This window comes from Oryx dammah, unplaced genomic scaffold (genome assembly GCF_014754425.2).
Source record: "Oryx dammah isolate SB20612 unplaced genomic scaffold, SCBI_Odam_1.1 HiC_scaffold_28, whole genome shotgun sequence".
Classification (NCBI taxonomy): domain Eukaryota; kingdom Metazoa; phylum Chordata; class Mammalia; order Artiodactyla; family Bovidae; genus Oryx; species Oryx dammah.
Genome location: NW_024070212.1, coordinates 8,773,013 through 8,796,793, shown reverse-complemented (window position 1 = coordinate 8,796,793; position 23,781 = coordinate 8,773,013). Strand labels below are relative to the sequence as shown.

Genomic DNA, 23,781 nt, shown 5'->3' with positions numbered 1-23,781 from the left:
ATATTCTGATAAATAGGGCTGAATGAAACTAGGCATGGGTATTTTTACAAAGCTCCCTTGGCTATATGCAGCTGGACTTGAGAAGTCCTGGACTCAAGATGCACTTCCTGAACTTAAGCATGCATCAGGACCACCTGGAAGATGTTGTTTTTTAATGTGCAGATGCCTGGTGACCTGTTATAGACATTCTGATTGAACAGATCTTAAAGAGAAGTTTCCAGAATCTTTATTTTTAAGAAATATGCCAGCTGATTCTGATGTGGTCCTTAGACAGCTCTCAGAGAGATACTGGCAAAGAGAAAGCGAGCAGGGATGGCATATGAGAAGCCGTGAGGGTTTTCCCAGAAGCCCTGCAATCAAGGCTGCAGATGCTCTTTGCTTCCTGCTTGCTAGGACCTGCGTTCTCCATTTCAGCTCCACACAGGTTCCACCCTTTCCCAGCCTCCATCTAGTTCCTCTCTACAGAGAGGAGGCACAGAGTGATGCCTCACCTGGATGGGCTCTGGGACAGGCTCTGTGGCAGCGACATAAATGGTGGTGCAGGGGTCCTGTGCTGGCAGGGGGTCAGGTTTCTTCTGAATGGACTACAAGGGAAACAAAGTGAACAAGCCATCAGTTGAGCAGCGAGTTATTTCCCATCTAATTCTCCTCATGGAGAAGCGCAGAATCAAGAAGTTAGGAGCTGCAAAGTTCTTTGGAGTCATTTGGTCCTTTTCAGGTGAAAATTCTCCCCCAGATTCCCTGGAACTCAATTCCCTGGGCTTTGCTTAAGACTCCTCGAGTGACATCTTGGAGCTTACAGACTTGTGAGGCAGGCTGATTTACCATTACCACTTCCCAGCTGTTTTAAAAGTCTTCCTCATAGTGAACTGAAATTGGTGTGGCTCTTACATGAATAGCTGATGAGAATGAGATATATATAGTATTTTAGTCTCACTTGTATCACCTACATAGGACTTCTCTGATACTCAGACTGTAAAGAATCTGCCTGCAATGTAGAAGACCCAAGTTTGATCCCTGGGTTGGGAAGATCCCCTGGAGAAGGGAATGGCAACACACTCCAGTATTCTTGCCTGGGAAATCCCATGAACAGAGGAGCCTGGCAGGCTATAGCCCATGTGGTTGCAAAGAGTCAGACACAACTGAGTTACTAACACCCACATACACACACACACATCACTCACAACATGCAGAGGTCTTGCTATTCCTCACTATCACGGCTTCTCATCAATTCTCTTTCCTATGTAAATATCGAACTTAATAATAACCATACATATGCAAGTGTTTTAAGCTTACAAAGTTCTTCACAAATATCTTCCCATTTGTCTCACATCCACTCTATATGTTAAATACTATTGTTACTCACATTTCATAGATGAAGATGCTAAAGTCCAGAAAGGTTTAGTGCTTTCTTAATGACACATACAAGAAGTATCAAAGCCAGGATTTTAACTTAAAGCACATGTACTTTCTATCATGTTCTTCTTTGGTTGCCCCAACTTATGATAACTTCTCCTTTACTTAAATTCCTTAGGTACTTAAAGTCTAATTCTCACATTATGGCACTTAACTGTACACTGTATACAAGACACTCTGATATATTTATATGTTGCTTCTCCAAACAAACCATCAGTTCCTTGACAAATAGCCTTTTTTGTTTTGTTTTGTTTTGCATTCCCTACAAAGCAGTGCTGGGCACACAAGAACCTTCAGTCGATGTTTGTTAATGTTACTTAGAATGAATTAAAATGCACAATACCAGGACAAAATCAATGTAGGTGTCAACTGAGACCACATCTCTCTAAGATGGAGATGACATATCTGATGCCTAGAAAGTCATCCTTTCAACATACATAGGGGCACTGGTGTAGGATAATATTATACTCTCCCTTTCCTGAACATAAAGACTTAACAATGAAGCCCATGGGTTTTAATGGGAGAGAACTTGGAATCTTGTCATCCGATGGAAGAGATCTGTGGTGGATTCATGTCAATGTATGGCTAACCAATACAGAATTGTAAAGTAAAATAAAAAATAAAACAAACAAACAAAAAGAAATTGGAAAAGTTTACTAGAGGAAAGAAGATTCTAGATGTGACATGATCTTTGTTTTCGTATATCTGATTAATTGCCATGTAGAAGAGGAATCACATTTGTTCTGTACTTTAGCTTTAAACCAAGGTTGGAAGCTTTAGGGTAAGATTTTGGTTCAGTATACTGAAGATTTTTCTAATAGTAAAAGAAAAGAAAGAAAGCGTTAGTCGCTGAGTTGTGTCCGACTCTCTGTAACCCCGTGGACTGTAGCCCTCCAGGCTCCTCTGTCCATGAGATTCTCCAGGCAAGAGTACTGGAGTGGGCTGCCATTCCCTTCTCCAGGGGAGCTCCCTGACCCAGGGATTGGACCCAGGTCTTTTGCATTGCAGGCAGATTCTTTACCATCTGAGCCACCAGGGAAGTAAGAGGTGCTCAAATGTGGGATGAATTGTCTTGAGAGGCAGTGAATTCCCCACCACTGGAAGTGGTTGGGGTAGAGCAGGAATTCTCACACTTTAATGTGCATAAGAATTTCCTAGGGATCTTGTTAGAAGTTTGGTTCTATTTCAGAAGATCTGAGGTGGGAACCTTCTGCATTTGTAATTAGGTCCCAGGTAATGCTTTTAGTAAAAGATTGTTTTAGTAAAAAGGAGCTAGCCAGCACTTTGGAAGTAATGTTGTAGAAGATAATTCATGCAGTAACTGGGTGAAATTAAAGAAGATCTAAATAAAGGAAAGGACATAACATTTTGTGAATTTAAAGTTCAATATTAAAACATACATGGTCTTCTCAAATTGATCAATGCAGTTCTAATTAAAATTCCAGCAAAATTTTAAGGAGGGTCTTGAAAGTTGAATCTAAAATATATAGATGAAAATGCAAAGGACTTTTCATCTACATGAAAGTGAAAGGCCAAGAACTTGAAGAAGAGCAAATGAAAAGAAAGAAAGTGTTAGTCACTCAGTCATGTCTGACTCTGCAACCCCGCTCGCCAGGCTCCTCTGTCCATAGGATTCTCCAGGCAAGAACACTGGAGTGGGTTGCCAGGCCCTTCTCCAGGGGATCTTCCTGACCCAGGGATGGAACCTGGGTCTCCTGCATCACAGGCAGATGCTTTACCATGTGAGCCACAGATTTGTAATAAATCTGTAAGCACAGGTTTGTAAAGACAGTATGGAACTGGTGCAAGTGTAAAGAAATAGAACAATGGAGCAGAATAGAGAACTTCAGAATAGATCCACACATATACGGACCCTTGATTTATAATGATGTGGCACTGCAGTGGGTCAAGAACAGTCTTTTAAATATAGTCAATAGGATATCCATACGGAAAAAATATAAAACAACCCATCTCATACCATACTCAAAAGACCATTTTCAGGTACATAACAGACATACGTTTAAAAGATAAACCACACTGTTTTTAGAAGACTATAGAAGAATATCTTCTAATATTCTTAACTGGAATATCTTGAAAATTTCTTAACCAGAATACAAAAAGTTTTATCTACAAAGGAAGAGATTACTAAATTGTTTTATGCAAAAATTGAGAATGCTCCTTTATCAAAATGTATCTCTGAGAAATTTCAGAGGCAAACCAGAAGATGGGTGAAGGTATCTGCTAACATATAACTGCCAAAAAGCCAAATATTTAAGTATCTTAAGAAAATCCCACCCCAAACAGACTGAGACTCAAAGGAAAAATGAGTAAGAGATTTAACAGCCACTTTAAGAAAGAGGATATTAATATGGCAATAAACAGTATGAAAAATTGTTCAACTTGCTTAATAATTAGTGGAATGCAAAATAAAACTATAAAAAGGTATCCAACAGAATGACTAAAATTTAAAAGACTAATAAATAAGAATAAATAAATTCTTAAGTGAACAATGCAAAGAAATAGAGGAAAACAATAGAATGGGAAAGACTAGAAATCTTTTTAAGAAAATTGGAGCTATCAAGGGAACATTTCATGCAAGGATGGGCACAAGAGAGGCAGAAATGCCAAGGACTTAACAGAAACAAAAAAGATTAAGAAGAGGTGTCAAGAACACACAGAATTATACACAAGAAGTCTTAATGACCTGGATAATCATGATGGTGCGGTCACTCACCCAGAGCCAGGCATCGTGGAGTGTGAAATCAAGTGGGACTTAGGAAACACTACTGTGAACAGAGTTAGTGGAGGTGATGGAATTCTAGGTGAGCTCTTTCAAATCCTAAAAGATGATGCTGTTAAAGTGCTGTGCTCAATATGTCAGCAAATTTGGAAAACTCAGCAGTGGTCACAGAACTGGAAAAGGTCAGTTTTTATTCCAATCCCAAAGAAAGGCAATGCCAAAGAATGTTCAAATTACCACACAATTGCACTCATTTTACATGCTAGCAAGGTGAAAATTGCTAGAGAATGTCCAGATGTACAAGCTGGGTTTAGAAAGGCAGAGGAACTAGAGATCAAATTGCCAACATTCACCAGACATTAGAGAAAGCAAGGGGATTCCAGAAAAGCATCCACTTCTGCTTTACTGACAATGCTAGACCCTTTGACAATGTGATTCACAGCAAACTATGGAAAATTCTTAAAGAGATGGAAATACCAGACTACCTTACCTGTCTGCTGAGAAACCTGTATGCAGACCAAGAAGCAACAGTTAGAACTGGACATGGAACAACAGACTGGCTCCAAATTGGGAAAGGAGTACATCAAAGCTATATATTGTCACCCTACTTATCTAACTTATATGCAGAGTACATTATGAGAAATGCTGAGCTAGATGAATCACAAGCTGGAATCAAGATTGCCAGGAGAAATATGAACAGACTCAGACGTGCAGATGACAACACTCTAATGGCAGAAAGAGAAGAGGCACTAAAGAGCCTCTTGATGAAGGTGAAAGAGGAGAGTGAAGAAACCTGGCTTAAAACTCACCATTCAAAAAGCTAAGATCATGGCATCCAGGTCCATCACTTCATGGCAAATAGTAGGGAAAAGTGGAAACAGTGACAGATTTTATTTTCCTAGGCTCCAAAATCACTGCAGATGGTGATTGCAGCCATGAAATTAAAAGACTCTTGCTCCTTGGAAGGAAAGTTATGACCAACCTAGACAATGTATTAAAAAGCAGAGATATCAGCCAACAAAGGTCCATCTAGTCAAAGCTATGGTTTTTCCATGTATGGATGTGAGAGTTGGACCATAAAGAAAGCTGAGCACTAAAGAATTCATGCTTTTAAATTGTGGTACTAGAGAAGACTCTTGAGAGTTCCTTGGGCTGCAAAGAATCAAACCAGTCAATCCTAAAGGAGATCAATCCTGAATATTCATTGGAAGGACTGATGCTGAAGCTGAAGCTCCAATACTTTGGCCAACTCATGCAAAGAGCCACCTCATTGGAAAAGACCCTGATGCTGGGAAAAATTGAAGGCAAAAGGAGAAGGGGGTAGCAGAGGATAAGATGGTTAGATAGCATCACTGACTCAATGGACATGAATTTCAACAAACACCAGGATATAGCAAAGGACAAGGAAGCCTGGCATGCTATAGTCCATGGTATTGCAAAGTGTCAGACACAGCTTAGCGACTGAACACCACCACCATCAAGTTTTGATTAGAATGTGTAACAGCTGAAACTCTGGTATACAGGTGCAAAAAAGTAAATTGATATACATATTTTGAAATACACCTTGGCCTTGTCTAGTCAGTTTGAAGACATGTATACTGTATGACTTAGCAATTCTACCTCTAGACATATCCCCAACAAAAATATGTGCACATATCTACCAAGAAGCACACATATTAATATGATAGCTGTAGTTTTCATAATCCCTCAGACTAGAAATAAAGTAATTGTCCATCAATAGTTAATTGGAAAAATAAACTCTAGTATATGCATACACAGATATTCCATAAAGCAATGAATATGAATGCTTTGTTTCTAAGCTCAAAGACATGGATGCATCTTCTAAAGGTAATATTAAGCAAAAGAAACCAGATATAGGGGGAAAAGTACTGTAGGATTCCATTTTTATAAAGTCAAAAAAAAGGAGTAAACTTTATTTTTAGGAAGTCAGGATAAGGAATCTTTGAGGAGACAGAAAAGAGTGATTAGGAGACATACAAGGGGGTCGTCTAGGGGTCCAGATGATGTTCTGTTCCTTGATCTAGGGGTTCATTTTATGGTCCTAAAAGACTCAATACTGAGAGCTATAATTTCTCCTCAAATATAATAGATGTGCAGATTCAGTGCAATCCTAACAGGATTTTTTCCGTTTTTGTGATGCTTGAGAAGCTGATTCTAAAATACAGATGAAAGTACAAAGGGACAAGGATAGTCAAAACTCTTGAAGGAAAACAGGATGAGAAGACTTTATTAGATATGAAGATGGGATAATTCACTGAGGTGACATTTACAGATTGCACACTGCTTAGTATGTATGTCATGCTGTTAATCGCTCAGTCGTGTCCGACTCTCTGCGACCCCATGGACTGCAGCCCGCCAGGTTCCTCCGTCCATGAAATTCTCCAGGCAAGAATACTGGAGTGGGTTGCCATTTCCCCCTCCAGGAGATCTTCTGAACCCGGGGATTGAACCCAGGTCTCCTGCACTGCAGGCAGATTCTTTACCATGCGAGCCACCAGGGAGTAAAAAGAGAGATGCTAACAAAATGGGATAGAATAGACAGGGAAGGCACCATGGTAAACTTGAACCTAATTACCTAAAAGTATTAATGCGAAAGAGGTTGCTCTTGGGCCTCATGTATTTAAACGGAGTTTGGTTCTCAATGGTAGTCATGGCCTGTGAAACAAATCCTCTAGGCCTCTAGGGGACAGTGGAGAGATTTTTGTCCAAGAGTTCATCTCTGGTTTACAGAAATGCATTTACTGTCATTTGATGCAATTTCCCAAGGTGTTAATCAAAACTGTATTTACCTTCACATCTTTTACTCAAGAATTTGCCTTCCCTTGTAGCCTAAAGGTCAGATTCTGGCCTATACATCACTTAGAATTGCTTTCAGTTGTGAAAAACTATATCTTCATCAGTTCAGTTCAGTCACTCAGTCATGTCCTTCTTTTTGCGACCCCATGCACTGCATCACGTGAGGCTTCCCTGTCCATCACCAACTCCCAGAGATATAATATCTTCATATCTAACCATTATCCTTTTACTTCTAACATATCTGCTCCTCAACTTTATCTTGACTCTTTTTTAAAATCCAGCTCTTCTATTTCAACCCAACCATCACTCCATCACAGTTCTGCTTTCATCTCCTGCCTACATACCCTCTTCCATCTCACCAACCACTCTCTAGGCAGAATCCTCAAGATCCTCCTCCTCTATCTCTTTGATGTTTGCAAACTCTTAAACTTGGATCAGACCAACATGTCACACAATAGCCTCTCTCAACCATTCCCTCTCTCCTCAAGCTGCATCTTTTTCCTTAGAGAAGGAAAGAGTTTGATAACATAGAACTGTAAACTGCTAAAATGCCAGCGGGGGAAGGAGCCGTACATTACATGTTTCTAGTGTCCTCATTTTTTTCCTATGAAGAAACAGATGGCTAGAAAAGTACCCAGTGTTTCCCATCATTTCAAATGATAAATCATCCCATCTGATACTGAAGTTTAATGCCCTTTTAGAGAGCTCTTGTTCTTGCCTTCTGCTTTCCAAATTTCTTCTGCTTCATAACTCATGTAGAACAATGAATGTCAGGCATACAAAGTGAACTGACTGGCCAGGGAGTCCATGGGAAGCATGACAGGTCCACCCCAGACAAAGAAAATATGGAACTTACACCTGATTTCTGCACTTGGGCATAGATAGTAAGGCTTTTTGCTTCCATTGTTGGCTGGTAATTGTCTGTTTTACCTGGGGAAAAGAAACCATAATTGTTATCTCTCTCTCTGGTTTCCAGCATGAACTCTCTGCTTGCACTTCTCTGGTCTTTGCACCTCGGTGCATACCCACACACCCCAGGAGTACCACAGAAAAAAGCATTGCGTCCCAAATCCCATGCACATTTGTCCTATGACATTGGGTTAGTCACTCGGTCTCTCTGAGCCTAATGTCCCTATCTGTAAAATGAAATTGAAATACCTGCCTCTCAGGGCTGTTGTGATGATTACATGAGATATTACCTGTAAAGTGTATAGGATGGTGCCTGGCACATAGTGTTACGTGTAATTGACATGCCATTTAATTATTTTGATCTCTATTGTTTGATGTGCATATCTAGTCTCCTATTAGAATTTCAAGTTTTTAAGGGTATGGAAAGTTATTTATACCTCTTTTTTATTCTTCAGTTCATAGAGGTTCATTCACAGCTTTCTCACCTCCTTGTTTCTGGGGAACCTGGTAGAGGTGTAGTGGCAGGGGTATAAGAGGGATGATCTGCCAGGGACTATTTGGAATAAAGCTGCCATGTCATTCTAATGCCTACATCTTTTTTTTTTCCCCTCTAAGTCCAGACTCTCTGAAAATTAATATGCTGCAGAATATTTAAATTTTTAAATAGTTTTAATCTTTTTTCTTTTTAAATCTATAGAAATAATTCATTGCTACAAAAATTTAAATAGTAGAGAGCAAAAAGTACTTCCTCCTTCACCCAGTAACCAGTATGATTTCATTCTCAGAAGTAATAGTTTTCAACAGTTTGATGTATCTCCTTCCAGATGAACTCTGAACAATAGAACTTCATCTTTGATGATGGAAATGTTCCCTGTCAGCAATCTAAGTAGCCGCAAGTCTCACATGACTACTGAGCACTTGAACTGAGGCTAATGCAACTGAGGAATTGAACTTTCAGTTCAACTCAATTCAATTTTAAATTGCTTTCAATACTATGAAAAGAATATACATAAATGCATAACTGAATCACTGTGCTGTGCAGCAGAAATTAACACAATGTTATAAATCAACTATACTTCAATAAAATTTTTAAAACAATTGTACTTAATTCTAATTAATTTAAATTTAAATAGCCACATGTGGCTGGTAACCACCAAATTAGGCAGTGTGGTTCTGGACACTTGTATAGATTTTTTTTAATGCAAATATGGTCATTCCATACACACTTCTCTGTAATACGACCTTCTCCCTTACCATATATTAAGCACATTTTCCTTGCTAAAGCAATAGATCAATCTCATTCTTTCTGATGTTTCATGGTATTCCTTGCATGCATCATGTAGCAGTGAGGATGATGGAGGGAAAAAACAGAAGCAAGGATGCCTGTTTTGGGGACTATTCCAAAGTCCAAGCAAAAGCAATGGGGCTTAATGCAGAGGAAATCACAGTCTTTAGGGTAGACTTATTTTAACACCGGTTAATTTATTCTCTCGAAAAACTAGACATGTCTCTGAGGAAATAGCACTTAGGAGAGGTGTATTTTTATTTGGAAGGAAAAGGCCTTGTGTGTGTGTTCGTGATAAAGGTGGTGGAACGTGCTGCTTGAGGGTGTGACCCTTGGGGAGGAAATGATGGGCAGCCCCAGGAGAAGCTCAGAGAATTCAAAGAAACCAAAATATGGTTTTCCTGTGTGGGTGTGGGCATGGAGTGCTTACCTTCCTGGTGGTTGCAACTTCCCTTTTTTGGTCTGAGTGGATCATTGGCTAAGGAGTGTGCATATGTTTGGATATGGGAATGGAGTATAGATGTTGGGTGATCAGAGGAGATAACAGAGGGGTTGCAAGTTAGTTCTGTGAAATACATCCTTTCAGTTCAAATCTGGAGTGTCTGCACAGATATAACCCTCACTTAGCATTGTCCTCAGTGTTGTAGGGGAACAGAGATGGTACAGAATAAATTCCAGTCCTTAAGGACTTTCAGCCTTTCAGGTCAGCTCAAGCTGAAAATTACAATAGAGGGGACAGTCTTAAACGGTCAGAGAGATGCAAAAGGCTGAATGTTGCTTCTCAAAAAGACTGCTGGATCAAGATAATTCAGTCTCATGCATTTTCTCCTCAATGCAGGGACAAGTTTTCATGAGCCAGCTCAACTCTAGTCACTGAGACCTTAGGATCTAATGAAAAAGTTCTTGGCCTTCAAACTGGGGTATCTACCTTCTAGTCCTCACTAGTTGTGTGGCATTAGATAACACATGTCATCTCAATGGATCTCTTCTCCTACCTTCACTGTAAAATAAAGGAGTGGACTGTCTACTATTCTTTTTCAGCTCTTACCTGCGGCCTTAAGTTATCTCATGCTGCCCTAATCTCAAGTATTGATACTTTAAATCCACTCTCTGTGCCCGTCCCAGAGCCTTCCAGTGCTGCCCTCTGCTGGCAACAGGATTTAAATAGTAATGCCTGCGTTAAACACTGTTTATTTGTGTGTGTGTATGTATCGATCCATCAATTTATCCATTTATTATCCATCACTTATCAGTGCTTTCTGGGATTGACTCTTGAATCCACATAAAAACGCCATGAAGTATGTATTATTATCCCCATTTTGCAGAGGAGAAGTTAGATTATCTGTTTGATCACAGAACTCATAAGTGGCAAAGTCTGCACTTGAAGGCTAAAATCTCTGTTCTTACCCAGTGTACCTTCTGAGCCCAGAACTTCCAGAGAGCCCATTTGAAATCCTTTGCATGGACTGCGTTCTGGAAATGACACTCGTAGAAGTTGCCAATAAAATTTCTTGAACCAAGTCTTATGGGGTTACAGTAATTGAGTATAGGTTTTAACCACAGATTTAAGGCAAGATTTTTGCGTGTTCCTGGCTTACAAAGAATACACAGTGATTAGAAACAAGGATGGGTATTTGTGTTGGAAAAAGTGTTGGAGCATTACTGCGGGGGGTGGGGGGGGAGTACTAGTCCCTTCAGAGGCAACCATGTGATAGCAGCATGTAGCTGAGGATAGTGTGGGTTAGGATCCCAGGGCCTTCACCAGCAGGGTTAATGTATGTACGTTAATCTCAGTGTTCTCATTGCTAGTATTTCAGTGCTTCTTCATCGTCTTAGCCAACAGTGGTTACCCTGCCTCATCCCCATAAGCTTTCATCGTGATGTCTGTCTGAATCGCCCCACCCCCTCCCAGTTCCTCCCCAGCTACCACTTAGATGGAGGAAATGAGACAAGGTAGGTGGCCTGCTATGACCTAGATTATTTTATATAAGCAAAACCAACATCAGAGTGCTGAGGTAGGGCTTTTCCAAGAAGGTTGTATGTGGAGAACATTAATCTGCTTGAGAATGAGATTGGCCATCAGATCGGTGGTGTGAAGATCAAGTTCTATCTTCCCCGTGGGCAGACCAGCCCGGGGACCTGTCCTGATTGTGGAGCAGGAGCTTCTGCTGCTAGCGTGGGCGGGTGGTGGGTAGTGTAGCCAAGGAGAGCACATGGGCTTGAAATATTGAATCACAGGACAACATGGAGGAGAGGCCAGGAGATACTAACGCTAGGCATTGAAACTTCAAGGGAGTCACTGGATTTTAATTGTTTCAGTCCACCCTGGGTGACTTTCCATAACTATTTAGTTTGGCTTTAAGTGACCTCATAGATTGCACGCTTGACCAAGGTGAGTCAGAATATGTGCTAAATCGTAGTAAACTGTGTTCCCTCTGCTGTCTTCCGATGACCTGTGGGCCTTCCCAGAGGGACATACCCTGGGAGTTGGAACACATGGTTGCAGTTCTGATTCCCTCACCAACCAGTTGGGTGACCTTGCAGGAGTCACTTAGCCTCTCTGTGCCTTGGTTACACCATTGCTAAGTCTCAGAGACATATCTTAAGTGTAAAAAGAAAATATAGAAAGGTTTCAACCCTTGGGTAAAAACATCTTACTATAAGGTTCTTTTTATCAGTCAGTAGATATAGCTTCACTTAAACAAGATCCAAGACTCCTCTGAATTCTGCTCCTAGTTTCAGCCTCTTATCTGGCCCCCTTCAGCAATCTATACACACTTCAGCTGCAGTGCTAGTCATATTGAATTTAAATTATCTGTGTAATGTCTCCTGTGTTAGATACCTGTGGTTCATCTTTCCTTTCATCCCTATAGACTAGCATGGGGGTGGGGGTGTGATCAAGCAAGACATGTTGAATGAGACTGAATTAAGCAAGGTCTCAGGATATGTTTATTTAGTGTTTTTGCAAAGGTGCTTGCTCCCTGCAGAAAGCCAAATGGTGAGAGCAAGTGATTGTGGGGAGAGGTCCCCTGCTTACCACAGGGAGCCTGATAAGAATCTCTTTGTTGTCAAACACCTACCTCTTCTTCTCAACAGTAGTATCACCACTTGGAGAATCATGATAATGCCAACGATGCCCCCTAAGAAGAGCCCAGCATATAGTCCCCATTGTCTTGATTCTGAAAAAAAAGAAGTTAAAGGGCAAACTCAAAAGTGCTGTGAGTTTAAAAACATCCCACGCAGAAGTGGGGAGACCTAGCCTCATGTTTTCTGCCTATGTTCTTTCTCAAGGGAGACATTAATTCTCATGGCTTTAGAGATCAAATTTAGCCCACTGAAGAGTTCCAGATCTGTTTCCTTATCCTGATTTCTGTCGCTATACTTGACTTCCATACACATAGTTTTTGTAAAGACTCTTTTACTCAGATGTTTTATTTTTCACTTCACTTTAGACATTTTACCACGTGACTAAAGCTAAACTTATCTTTGTTTTTTCCTAAGTCAATCTCTCTGCTCGGTTTCTCTGTAAATTTCTAATGTGTCCTGCATCCATTTCGGTAAAAACAACACGATGGCTCCACATGCCGTCCCCACGCTCCCACACAGTTCTCATGAGACACCAGGAGGAAGGAGGATCTACTTTACTTTTAAAATAAACACAATAGTGCTATTATTGTCCTTCCATGCAAATAATTGTATTGAACCCACTAGACCTGAACTGAAAGAAAAGCATGTAGTTTTCCTCTGAATCATTCCCGTGTTTAATGTTAGCACTAGAGTACCAGTCACTAAGTTAAAAATCAGAGAACCAGTTTTCATTGCTGTCTCTCCTCTCCCTCCTTTACCAAATCCTTCTGAACCAGGAGCAGCATCTTAGTAAATAAGATATTTAGCTCAATAAGATAATAATAGATACTTACTGAGCATTTACAATGGACCAAGAATTTTTTAGTGCATCTTGTCTATTAATGCATTTAATCCTCAGAGCAATCCTATGAGGTAGATACTCATTACTCCCATTTAGTGGATAAGGAAGCGGGCACAGAGATCCTTGAGAACTATAGGTTGGTCTAAGAGTAGAAATATGGCTGAATATTGAAGGCAGACTTCTTGGAGAGTCAGGGAGATATATGGGCTTGAGGTTAAGTTACATCAGGGTAATGAATAGTGGCAGACAACCCAAAGCACTAGGGTTCTAAGTGAAGTAATAGCATTCACATTCTAAACAGAAAGACATCAAGAGGTACTGTTACATTAATGTGTAAGGGTAACTTGTTAAGATGATTGTGGAATCAGGCTGTTTGTTGTTAAATCTGTGATGGATTTGCTGGGAAGTAACTGAAAGAAAGGAATAAGTAGGGGACAGAAGGGCAGGGTACTTACAGACACAATTCAGACATTTACAGAGTTGGCCAGAGATATATAGCCTGAAGTTGCAACAAACTGATAAAATGCATCCTGCCAAGATCCAGCTGGGCCTGATAGATGAGCAGAAGTTGCCTCCAGGATTTGAAAAGATTTTTTTCTTTTTAGGTCTTTAACACATCAAGTCATCCCAGGGAATCCCACTGAACTGGGGTTTTGTAAGCTTCTTGATTATAGAGTTTCTTCCCAGAACTAAACATATTTTAACCCTGCCAGATAACAATTTTAGCAGTCACATGACCCCCAATCAAAACCCAAGGGTGCAAGCAGAGTTGTAAGAAGGCTTTTAAATTTACATAAAGCCTGAAATGAGTACAAAGTCAGTGCGGAAGCTGGAGTTGCCCTGTGAACAGCTCTAGCCTGAATGGCTGACGGTTGCTGAGAGCCCACTTCACGTGTGTGTGTGTGTGTGTGTGTGTGTGTGTGTGTGTGTGTATCTGAGGAATAGTGACAGATTGATTATTTAGTGCTTATGTTGCCAACACCAGAAAACTCATGGAGAAACCTTTCGAACCTAAGATAAAGAAGCAGGGCCCGCAGCCTAAGTACCACCAGGTTTCTTCAACCCATGGGATGGACCCAGCAGACGGTTATAGTAGCAGGTAGTATTTCAAGACTATTTCCTCTTTTTTCTTCCCTCATGTATTTTGAGACCTTCTAAAACAACAGTTAATTTAAGAACAAGCACTGCAACTACAAAAGTGAATTTTAAAAGTAGCATTTCTTTCAAATTTCTTTTATAAAAAAAAATAAAGCCAATAAGGTGGTGTACCTAAAACTAGAAAATAGCAAGATAGTTAAGTAAATTAATTAAAGTAAAACTAGAAGATGACATAAGTGCAAAAGTAACACCTGCCAAATGAGAGTTTCTTCTGTTGTGACAGCCCAGCCCCCTACCTACTCAGATAAACTAAAAATAACTGGGGCATATTACTGGCCCAGAGGACATAATAGCAACAGCTCTCTCTTTCTTTGCAGGGTCTCAGGAGGATGAAAGCTATCTGCTCCTCTTGTCCTATGACATACATGACCACCTTCTAAAAGCCAGGTCAGCCACATCTGAAAGGCAACCTGGTCACAGTCCTGAAAGATATTTCATAAGCCCCAATTTCCCCCTTAATCTTTGGATACAGATTGATATGAATCTATTGGAGGATGTAAGTTATAGGACCACAGACTTTTTTAACTTTAAAGGAATTACTGAGCTTATCTGACTCAGCTCACTAGTTTTATGTTGAGAAAACTGAGACTCAGGCAAGCATACCTAGAGTCACAGAAGAAGGCAAAGGCCAAAACAGGTGAGAAGAGACCTGAAGACTTCGCCGTTTGCTCTAGCCTATGGAGGTGAGGCCTCTTACAATGAGCAGCAGCAGGGTAGGACACCTGGCAGATGTTCGGAGTCAAAAGCTCTTGAGCCCCAGCTCCCCCTTCACCACCCTTCATCCCACATCTGCAGGTGTGCTTCCTCCCACAGCACCTTCACCAGTCCCATCGCCTGCCTAGCCCTGGCCCCAGGCCAAGCTTAATTGCTCTGTGTAGCTTTTCCTTCCACTCCAGCTCCCATTCTTCCCTCTCTTTTGGACTCTGAAGCCCCTTGATTTATGTCCTACATCTTAAAATTATCTTTGCTGTGGAGACTGTCTTCAGGGAGGGCACCTGGAGCCAGACAGATGGACTCAAATTCTGGGTCTACGCTTGATAGCTCTGTGACCTCCAGAGGCCGCACACCTCCTGGGGTCCCTGTTTCCTCAATGGCAAAACAAACTTAAAAATATTCAGTTCGCAGAGTTGTTCTGATGAACCAATGGAATAACATATGGATAGTGCTTAGGGCAGTGCCTAGAATCTAGCACGTAGTGAGTACATGATAAATCACTTCTGATTTATCACAACAAAGAGTTGTGTCCGATTCTTTGCGGCCCTAAGAACTGTAGCCCACCAGGCTCCTCTGTCCATGAGATTCTCCATCCCATGGACATTCTCCAGGTAAGAATACGGGAGTAGGTTGCCATGCCCTCATTCCAAGGGATCTTCCTGATCCAGGGATCAAACCTGCATCTCCTGCACTGGCAGAGGGGTTCCTTAACATTAGCACCACCTGGGAATCCCAAGGCAAGTGGAATTGATGTTTATTCACCACACGCTTCCCAGGTGTAGCTTCTACACTTGGTGCTCACCTTTTTGGTGCTCTTATTCAATTATGATATGTACATGGAAACTAAATGCTATGGACTGCCTTTGGGAATTTAAATAAATACGGACAAAAAGCTACTTCTACAGCTTGTGGGGGTCAGGCTGCCCCCGATCTCTTTAATTTCTGTCAATAACTTCCTATAGTCCCCTGAGTTCTCTCTCCTGCAGCCCTGTAGTCTGAGCTGTCCTGAGTGCAAGGCTCAGTGTCTTCACCCGTTTCCACACACACACACACAAATAAAACAAAACTAAAAAAACCTATACTAATAATTTTGTTGGGGGACTTCCCTGGTGATCTAGTGATTAAGACTCTATGCTTCCACTGCAGGGGGCATGAGCTCGGTAGCTGGTCTGGGAATTAAGATCCTGCCTGCTGTGCGGTATAGCATGCTGTGTGGTGTAGCAAAAACAAACAAACAAAGAGAATGTCATGGGTTCTACTGTAGATTTGGATGTTCACAAGGAGCAGATTCCATCATGAAAAGGGAAGGTTTCTAACACGTGAGAGGCTCAGACCTTATCTTTCTCTTCCTATATCTGCATAAGCAACAGCTTCCCCCATTATAACACAGAAGTATTGAACCTACAGCTGGATTGTTTGGGGAAGGGAGGTCTTATCTTCTGTTCTCCATAAAGAGCAGCTTACACTCTTCATAAAGCATTTATGAAGCTCTTTATCCTAAAGAAGCTCTGTTCCCTCCCAAAGAGGAATTCTAATAGTGGTTTCTTTAATATGATCATGTGTTCTAACCCAGTAAGGTGTAGGAATCCTATCTAGATGGTAAACTCCTTGAAGGGAGATCCTGTACCTTATGCTTCACATGCATTCCCCTTTCCACATTACACAGTATAGTGCAGGGGGGCACTCAATATGCACGTGATGGACAAGTGATTTAAGTTAAATTAAATTAGGAGCCATAGAATGAAGCTTGGAGAAGACTGCCATATACCCTTTGGCTAAGAATTATCCTAACTCTAAGTTCTGATAAGTCAGTGGAAAAGAATCCACCTTCCAATCCGGGAGACACAGGAGATACAGGTTTGATCCCTGGGTCGGGAAGATCCCCTGAGGGAGGAAATGACAACCCACTCTAGTATTCTTGCTGGGAAATTCCATGGACAGAGGAGCCTGGAGGGCCACAGTCTGTGGGGTTGCAAAGAGTCAGACGTGACTAAGCGTGCATGCACATACACAAAATAAGAAGGTCTCAGAAGGAATGCAGGGTCACCTTCTGAATGGCCCAAGGCAGGAGTAGAAGGGAACAATCAATGACCTACTTGGCAGTGCTTTATTATAGCCGAATGGAACCAGAAACAAGGTGTGCATCTGTGCTTTCAGCACCATCTGTGTTCCCATTTTCAAACCACCACTTCCTGTGGCAGAGACTCTGGCTCTTTTTGCTCTCCCTCTTTTTGCTCAGTCATATAGTGAGGCCCCTCAGGATGACGATGCTCAGAAATCAGATCAACATTGTTCTGGGGTCCACAGGTCCCAGTCTTCGTCCAAAAAGAATCCTTATCTGAACAGTCTTCTTTTTAAAAAAAAAATTAAAAAATCATTTTTAAAAATCTTTATTGAATTTGTTACAACATTGTTTCTGTTTTATATTTTGGTTTTTTGGCCAAAGGCACATGAGATCTTAGCTCTCCAACCAGGGATCAAACCCACACCCCCTGTATTGGAAGGAAAAGTCTTAACCACTGCCAGGGAAGTCCCTGAACATTCTTAAAGAGGAGACTTAGGACTTTCCCCCTCCGTGGAACCTCTTAGAGACAGCTGAGCAGGCTGGTTGAGAACTCCAGTGCCATTTATGAAGAGTTCTTTGCATGAGTTTCCATCCTTTGGTCTTCTATTTGATTGGTTGTGGTTTAAACCTGATAACTCGGCAGGTAGTCACGCCTCTAAGGAAAAGGCTGAAAGGCCTTTTTTATTTATCTCTGAAAGTCTGCTGCCACAGAAACACAAAAGTCTCTCTCAAGTCCCCAAACTCTAATTGTTTAAGGGAAGATAAAGAAGAAAATAAAAAGGATCTGAGAAACAAATGTAGCTCACCCCAGGAGATACCGAGATGCTAATATAACGGTCTGAGAGCGCCATATCTCTTTCCTGCCTTTCATGTGGTTCTGTCAGCAAGGCCGTCTGCCTGGAGCACATCAACGTGAAGAAGTCAGTCATCTTCAAGAGACACCTTTTTGTTGATGGCAGCTTCCTCTCAGAATTGGGAGTGGGGGAAGGGTGGTCCCAAACCATACACTAATTTAAGATATGGTGCCGCCCAAGTAAAAATGATTACACAGAGTTCTCAGCTTCCAGAAAAATCCCTCACACTTGCTATCCCACCCAGCATCGTGTTGCAGGGACGACTGGGTGTAACCCCTGGGGCCATTTTCATCCTTCCCCGACAAAGCAAGTCTTGTCCAGTCACATGACTGCCCAGCTAAGGACTCCATTTCTCAGCTTCCTGTGTAGCAGGTGCGGCCACGTGACAGGGCTCTGGTCCATGAGAGGGGACAGGTTTCATCCTTCCAAGATTGTTGCCATGCTTCCTGGGTTGGGAGTACCAGGGAGAGGGACTTGCCTGTACACAGAACAGCTAGATGACTCAGTAGCAATGGGAGCTCCCTTTTGATGAGATGGCCTTGTTAGAAAGGGGGAGCCCCCGGAGCACACTGGCAGGCGTCAGATTTTCCTTCCACTGAGCTAACCTAGACTTGCTGAGCCAACCTTTTGCTGATCTACTGAAAGGGGTCCTCTTTTCAAAATGAGCTCCCAGGGGCATTCCCTCTGAGTTCAACTGTTTAAGGTTTAGTATTACTCACTACTGCACAGACAGAACTATTTCAGAACACAGTCATGAAAGATGGCAGCAACTCACTGTCCAGTGCTGACCCACGTTAACATGACCTAGGAGAAGGCTTGGTAGCATCCCTGGATTTGTTTTTTGTTGTTGTTGTTGTTTAGTCACTAAATCATGTCCAGCTCTTTGGGACCCTGTATACTGTAGCCTGCCAGGCTCTTCTGTCCATGGATTTCCCAGGCAAGAATACTGGAAAATACTGGTTGCCATTTTCTTCTCCAGGGAAACTTCTTGACCCAGAGATTGAACCGGCATCTCCTGTATTGGTAGGTGGATTTTTTTTTTTTTTCACCACTGAGCCACTAAGAAAGTACTTTGTAGTAAAGAGGCTTCATAACAATAGATATGAAGGTATTTCTTGCTGTAAAACACTGAGATAACAATTGGAATAAAGATGAATATATGATGGAGAGCCTGGAAAATTGTTAGGAAAAAAAGATCTTGAGAAACAAATATGTTCTTGTGTGGTTTAGTCTGAGTCCTGATGAGAACCAGTGCTGACATCATGTCACATTTCCTTCTATCACATCATTACCATTCGAATTTTTCATTAAGGAAAGTGAAAAATGTCTCAAGATCACTGTCCTTATTATAGATGACAAAGAGACCTCTAGCAAATCCTCATACCCCACCACATCATCCCAAGGCTGGGATTTCCCTCCCTTGAATGGGATCTTTGTTAAAGGAACAGCCAGTGCTCTGGCTCAGGACTCATCATCTCTTGATGGGTAACTGCAATAATGGGCCCTCCCCACAGCTAGTTTCTTTTTCTTCTGCTTCTTCCCCACCACAGTCTACTGTCCACACCACTGAAAATTCTCTCTGAAATGCAAAACTAATCACATTACTCCTCTGTCTAAAACTATCTATTAGTTCCCATCAGAATACCATAGGACAATACAGAACAAGGCCCAGTTATATCTGCTTTTCTCTCTGCCTTGAGTGTCTTTCTCTTATCTGCTTGGGTAATTTCTACTTATTCTTCAAAACCTAGTTTGTGTCACATTCTCCGTGATGCTCTTTCTGATTCCCTGAAACAGTGTCAATCATTCCCTCCTCTGGGTTAACTTGCACATATTTCTGTTTTGCCCTTATCGTACTACTTAACCTGGAATAATAGTTACTTATAGAGCTATTCCCTTTCTTAAGAGCAAAGAGTGTGTCTTTTTTTTGTCTTTGTGTTCTCAGCACCTGGCACAACATTGGAACATAGCAGAATCTCAGTAATGTTTTGTTTGTTGAACCAAGCATGTTATTTTAAAAATCAGTGATATTCCTTTGCAAACCCAAATCAACGAAATAATGAAATTCTGTTTTCCATATTTAGGCAATCTGGTGTACTGAAAATGGCATGCCACAGACTAGCTGTGTGATTTGGTTCTCGAATGCTGTGGTTCCCCATCCCTGGAGGCAGGGCAGGGGATCTCTATTTGTGTTATGGGTTGACTGTGTTTCCCCAAAAATTCATATGTTGAAGTCCTTAAAATGTGGCCTTATTTGGAGACTGGGTCTTTACAGAGGTAATCAAGTTAACATGAGGTCATTAGGGTGGATCTGAATCTAATCTTACTAGTGTCCTTGTAAGAGGAAATCTGGACATACAAAGAGTCGCTAGGGATGAGCATGCAGAGACCACATGAAGACACAGCAAGAAGACAGCCATCTGCTGTTCAGGAGAGAGCCCTCAGGAAAAAATCAACCCTTCCAACACTTTGATCGTGGACTTCTAGCCTCCTTTATCCTGTGAGAAAGTAAATTTCTGTTATTTAAGCCACCTCATCTGTGGTGTTTTTTGTTTTTTTTTTTTACGGCAACCCTAGCAAAGTAATTACAGGTGGGTCCTAATCCAATATGACTGGTGTCATTTTAATAAGGGGAAATTAGGACAGACATACGCAGAGAGGGAAGACAATGTGAAGAGACAAAAGGAGAAGACAGCTATCTCCAAGCCAAGGAGAGAAGCATGGAACAGCTCCTTCCCTCATGGCCCTCAGAAGAAACTTAACACTATTGACATTTTGATTTTGAACTTCTAGCCTCCAGAGCTGTGAGACAATAAATTTCGGTTATGTAAGTCACTCAGTTTACAGCACCTTTTTACAACACCCCTAGGAAATGAATGTACAAATGGTAATCCTTCATTAGCATTTCTTATTAATGTACATAAAAATGGACTTATAGACTACTTACTCTGGAAAGAACTTCAGGAGTTCACCCTTTTCAGTTTGCATATAATGAAACAGAGGTCCAAGAAAGTGCAATGGCTGCTGATAGTTGCCTTAACGCCTGAGTCGAGGTCCTGACAGGGTTTTCCCATGGTTCCATGTTTCTGCTGCTTCTTGTCCCTCCCCATCTCATGAAGGCCTGCTCCATATCCAGTAAATCTGGTCACACTAGTGCATACTCGGTCCTCAAAGTGGTTTAGCTGGACCACTCAAACATCTTTGCATGTTTCTTTTTTCTTTCCTTTTTAAACATTTTATATTCCATTTTTATTTTATTTTTTGGCCATGTCATGTGCCATGTATGATCTTATTCTCTAGAAAGAAAAAAGTGATGTCGCTCAGTCATGTCCAACTCTTTGTGACCCCATGGACTATAGCCTACCAGGCTTCTCCATCCATGGAATTTTCCAGGCAAGAGTACTGGAGTGGGTTGCCATTTCCTTCTCCAGGGGATCTTCCTGACCCAGGGATTGAACCTGGGTCTCCCGCATTGTAGGCAGATGCTTTAGCCTCTGAGCTACATGCCTTCTGCAGTGGAAGTGCAGTCTTAACCCCTGGACCACCAGGGAAGTCCCTTTATGTTTTTTAAAGAATGTCCTGAGCTAAGTGCCACTAGCAGAAGCTTTATGGCCAAGACTTTGAGACGCATTAACTAAATTCTTGTTAAACCATACTGAGGAACATGAAGAGAATTATTCTTCTTTTCTGAGATGGGTCAGGGTAAAACATTTGGTGCCCTAAGAGGGTTGCTATGACCCGAGAAGGCTGTGCTGAGGTGAGGGCTACCACTTTCTTAGCCACAAAGGAAAAACACACATATTTATTATGATTTATAAGGCATGTTAAAAGTGTATTATATATTCTGATAGTACCCATGAGGATTTCAGGATCAGACAGCTCAACTCTGCCACTTGCTCAGTGTGTGACTTTTGCATATCTTTGTTTCCTCATCTGTAAAGTGGGGATATTAATACTATTTGGTTGCTGTGAGGATTAAGTGAGAGTCCACATAATTGACACATAGTCAAGAAAAATTTTCAGGTATTATTTTAGATAAAGAATCTGAGTCTTAGGTTAAGTCGCTTATCCTTGTGAGTAAGAAGGGTAACACTAGATCTAGAGTTTACATTCTGTGTCTTTTTGTTGGAGCATTTAATCCATTTACATTTAAAGTAGTTATTGACATATATGTTCCTATTGCCATTTTCTTAATTGTTTGGGGTTGATTTTGTAGATCTTTTCCCTTCCTCTGTATTTCTTGACTATATAAGTCCCTTTAACATTTGTTGTAAAACTGGTTTGGTGATACTGAATTCTCTTAACTTTTGCTTGTCTGAAAAGCTTTTTATTTCTCCATCAATTTTGAATAAGATCCTTGCTGCGTACAGTAAACTTGTTTGTAGATTTTTCCCTTTCAGTACTTTATTATTTAAAAAAATTTTATTTTTACTTTATTTTACTTCACAATACTGTATTGGTTTTGCCAATGGGTGTACTTTAAATATATCCTGCCATTCCCTTCTGGCCTGCAGAGTTTCTGCTGAAAGATCAGCTGTTAAGTGTATGGAGTTTCCCTTGTATGTTACCTGTTGCTTATCCCTCGCTGCTTTTAATATTCTTTGTTTGTGTTTAGTCTTTGTTAGTTTGATTAGTATGTGTCTTGGTGTGTTTCTCCTTGGGTTTATCCTGTATGGGACTCTTTGTGCCTCTTGGACTTGATTGACTATTTCCTTTTCCATGTTGGGGAAATTTTCAATTATAATCTCTTCAAAAATTTTCCCATACCCTTTCTTTTTCTCTTCTTCTTCTGGGACCCCCATAATTAGAATGTTGGTGCATGTGATATTGTCCCAGGGGTCTCTGAGACTGTCCTCAGTTCTTTTCATTCTTTTTACTTTATTCTGCTCTTCAGAAGTTATTTCCACCATTTTATCTTCCAGCACACTGATTCATTCTTCTGCTTCAGATATTCTGCTATTGATTTCTTCTAGAGTATTTTTAATTTCAGTAATTGTGTTGTTTGTCTTTGTAGGTTTATTGTTTAATTCTTCTAGGTCTTTGTGAATTGATTCTTTCATTTTCTCCATTCTGTTTTCAAGGTTTTTGATTTACTTTACTATCATTATTCTGAATTCTTTTTCAGGTAGCTTGTCTATTTCCTCTTCATTTATTTAGACTTCTGTGTTTCTAGTTTGTCCCTTTATTTGTGTAGTATTTCTCTGCCTTTTCATTATTTTCTTTTAACTTACTGTGTTTGAGGTTTCCTTTACCCAGGCTTCAAGTAAAGTTGAATTCTTTCCTTGAAGAAGGTTGAATTCTTTCTTCCTTTTGATTTCTGCTCTCCTAAGCTTAGTCCAGTGGTTTGTGCAAGCTTCCTATGGGGTGAGATTTGTGCTGAGTTTTTGTTTGTTTTTCCTCTGATGGGCAAAGCTGACTGAGCAGTAATCTTGTTTGCTGATGATTGGGTTTGTACTTTTGTTTTGTTTGTTGTTTAGATGAGGCATCCTGCACAGGGTGCTACTGGTGGTTGGGTGATGCCAGGTCTTGCATTCAAGTGGTTTCCTTTTGTGAGTTCTCACTATTTGATACTCCCTAGGGTTAGTTCTCTGGTCTAGGGTCTTGGAGACAGTGCTCCCACTCCAAAGGCTCAGGGTTTGATCTCTGCTATATATCGGGCTTGGTCTGTGACACTTGAGGAGATCCAACAGTAATCCAAACAGAAAATGATGCTCCTCGTAGTATTGTTTTCAAAGGTTAATCTGACGGCTTGTAGAGAACTGGCTGCAGGGGGCCAAGGGTAGCAGCAGGGAGACCAGGAAGAAGGCTATTGTAGAAAACCAGGTGAAAGAGGACAGTAGCTGGAATCAGGGTGGTAGCTCTGTGATGGCACACTTTGGTATCCCCCTCAGCGTG

General features: G+C 41.1%; 1 protein-coding gene across 1 annotated transcript in view; it reads right to left on the bottom strand.

Moving 5' to 3' along the window:
* Window positions 1-23,781, bottom strand: part of SLAMF1 (signaling lymphocytic activation molecule family member 1) — a 37,854-nt gene that overhangs the window by 1,167 nt on the left and 12,906 nt on the right. Inside the window, exons 4-6 of the mRNA XM_040230093.1 lie at window positions 12,248-12,346; window positions 7,830-7,903; window positions 492-584 (exon numbers count right to left, since the gene is read on the bottom strand). Of these exons, the coding sequence (XP_040086027.1) occupies window positions 492-584; window positions 7,830-7,903; window positions 12,248-12,346 (266 nt within the window). The remainder of the gene's footprint in view (window positions 1-491; window positions 585-7,829; window positions 7,904-12,247; window positions 12,347-23,781) is intronic.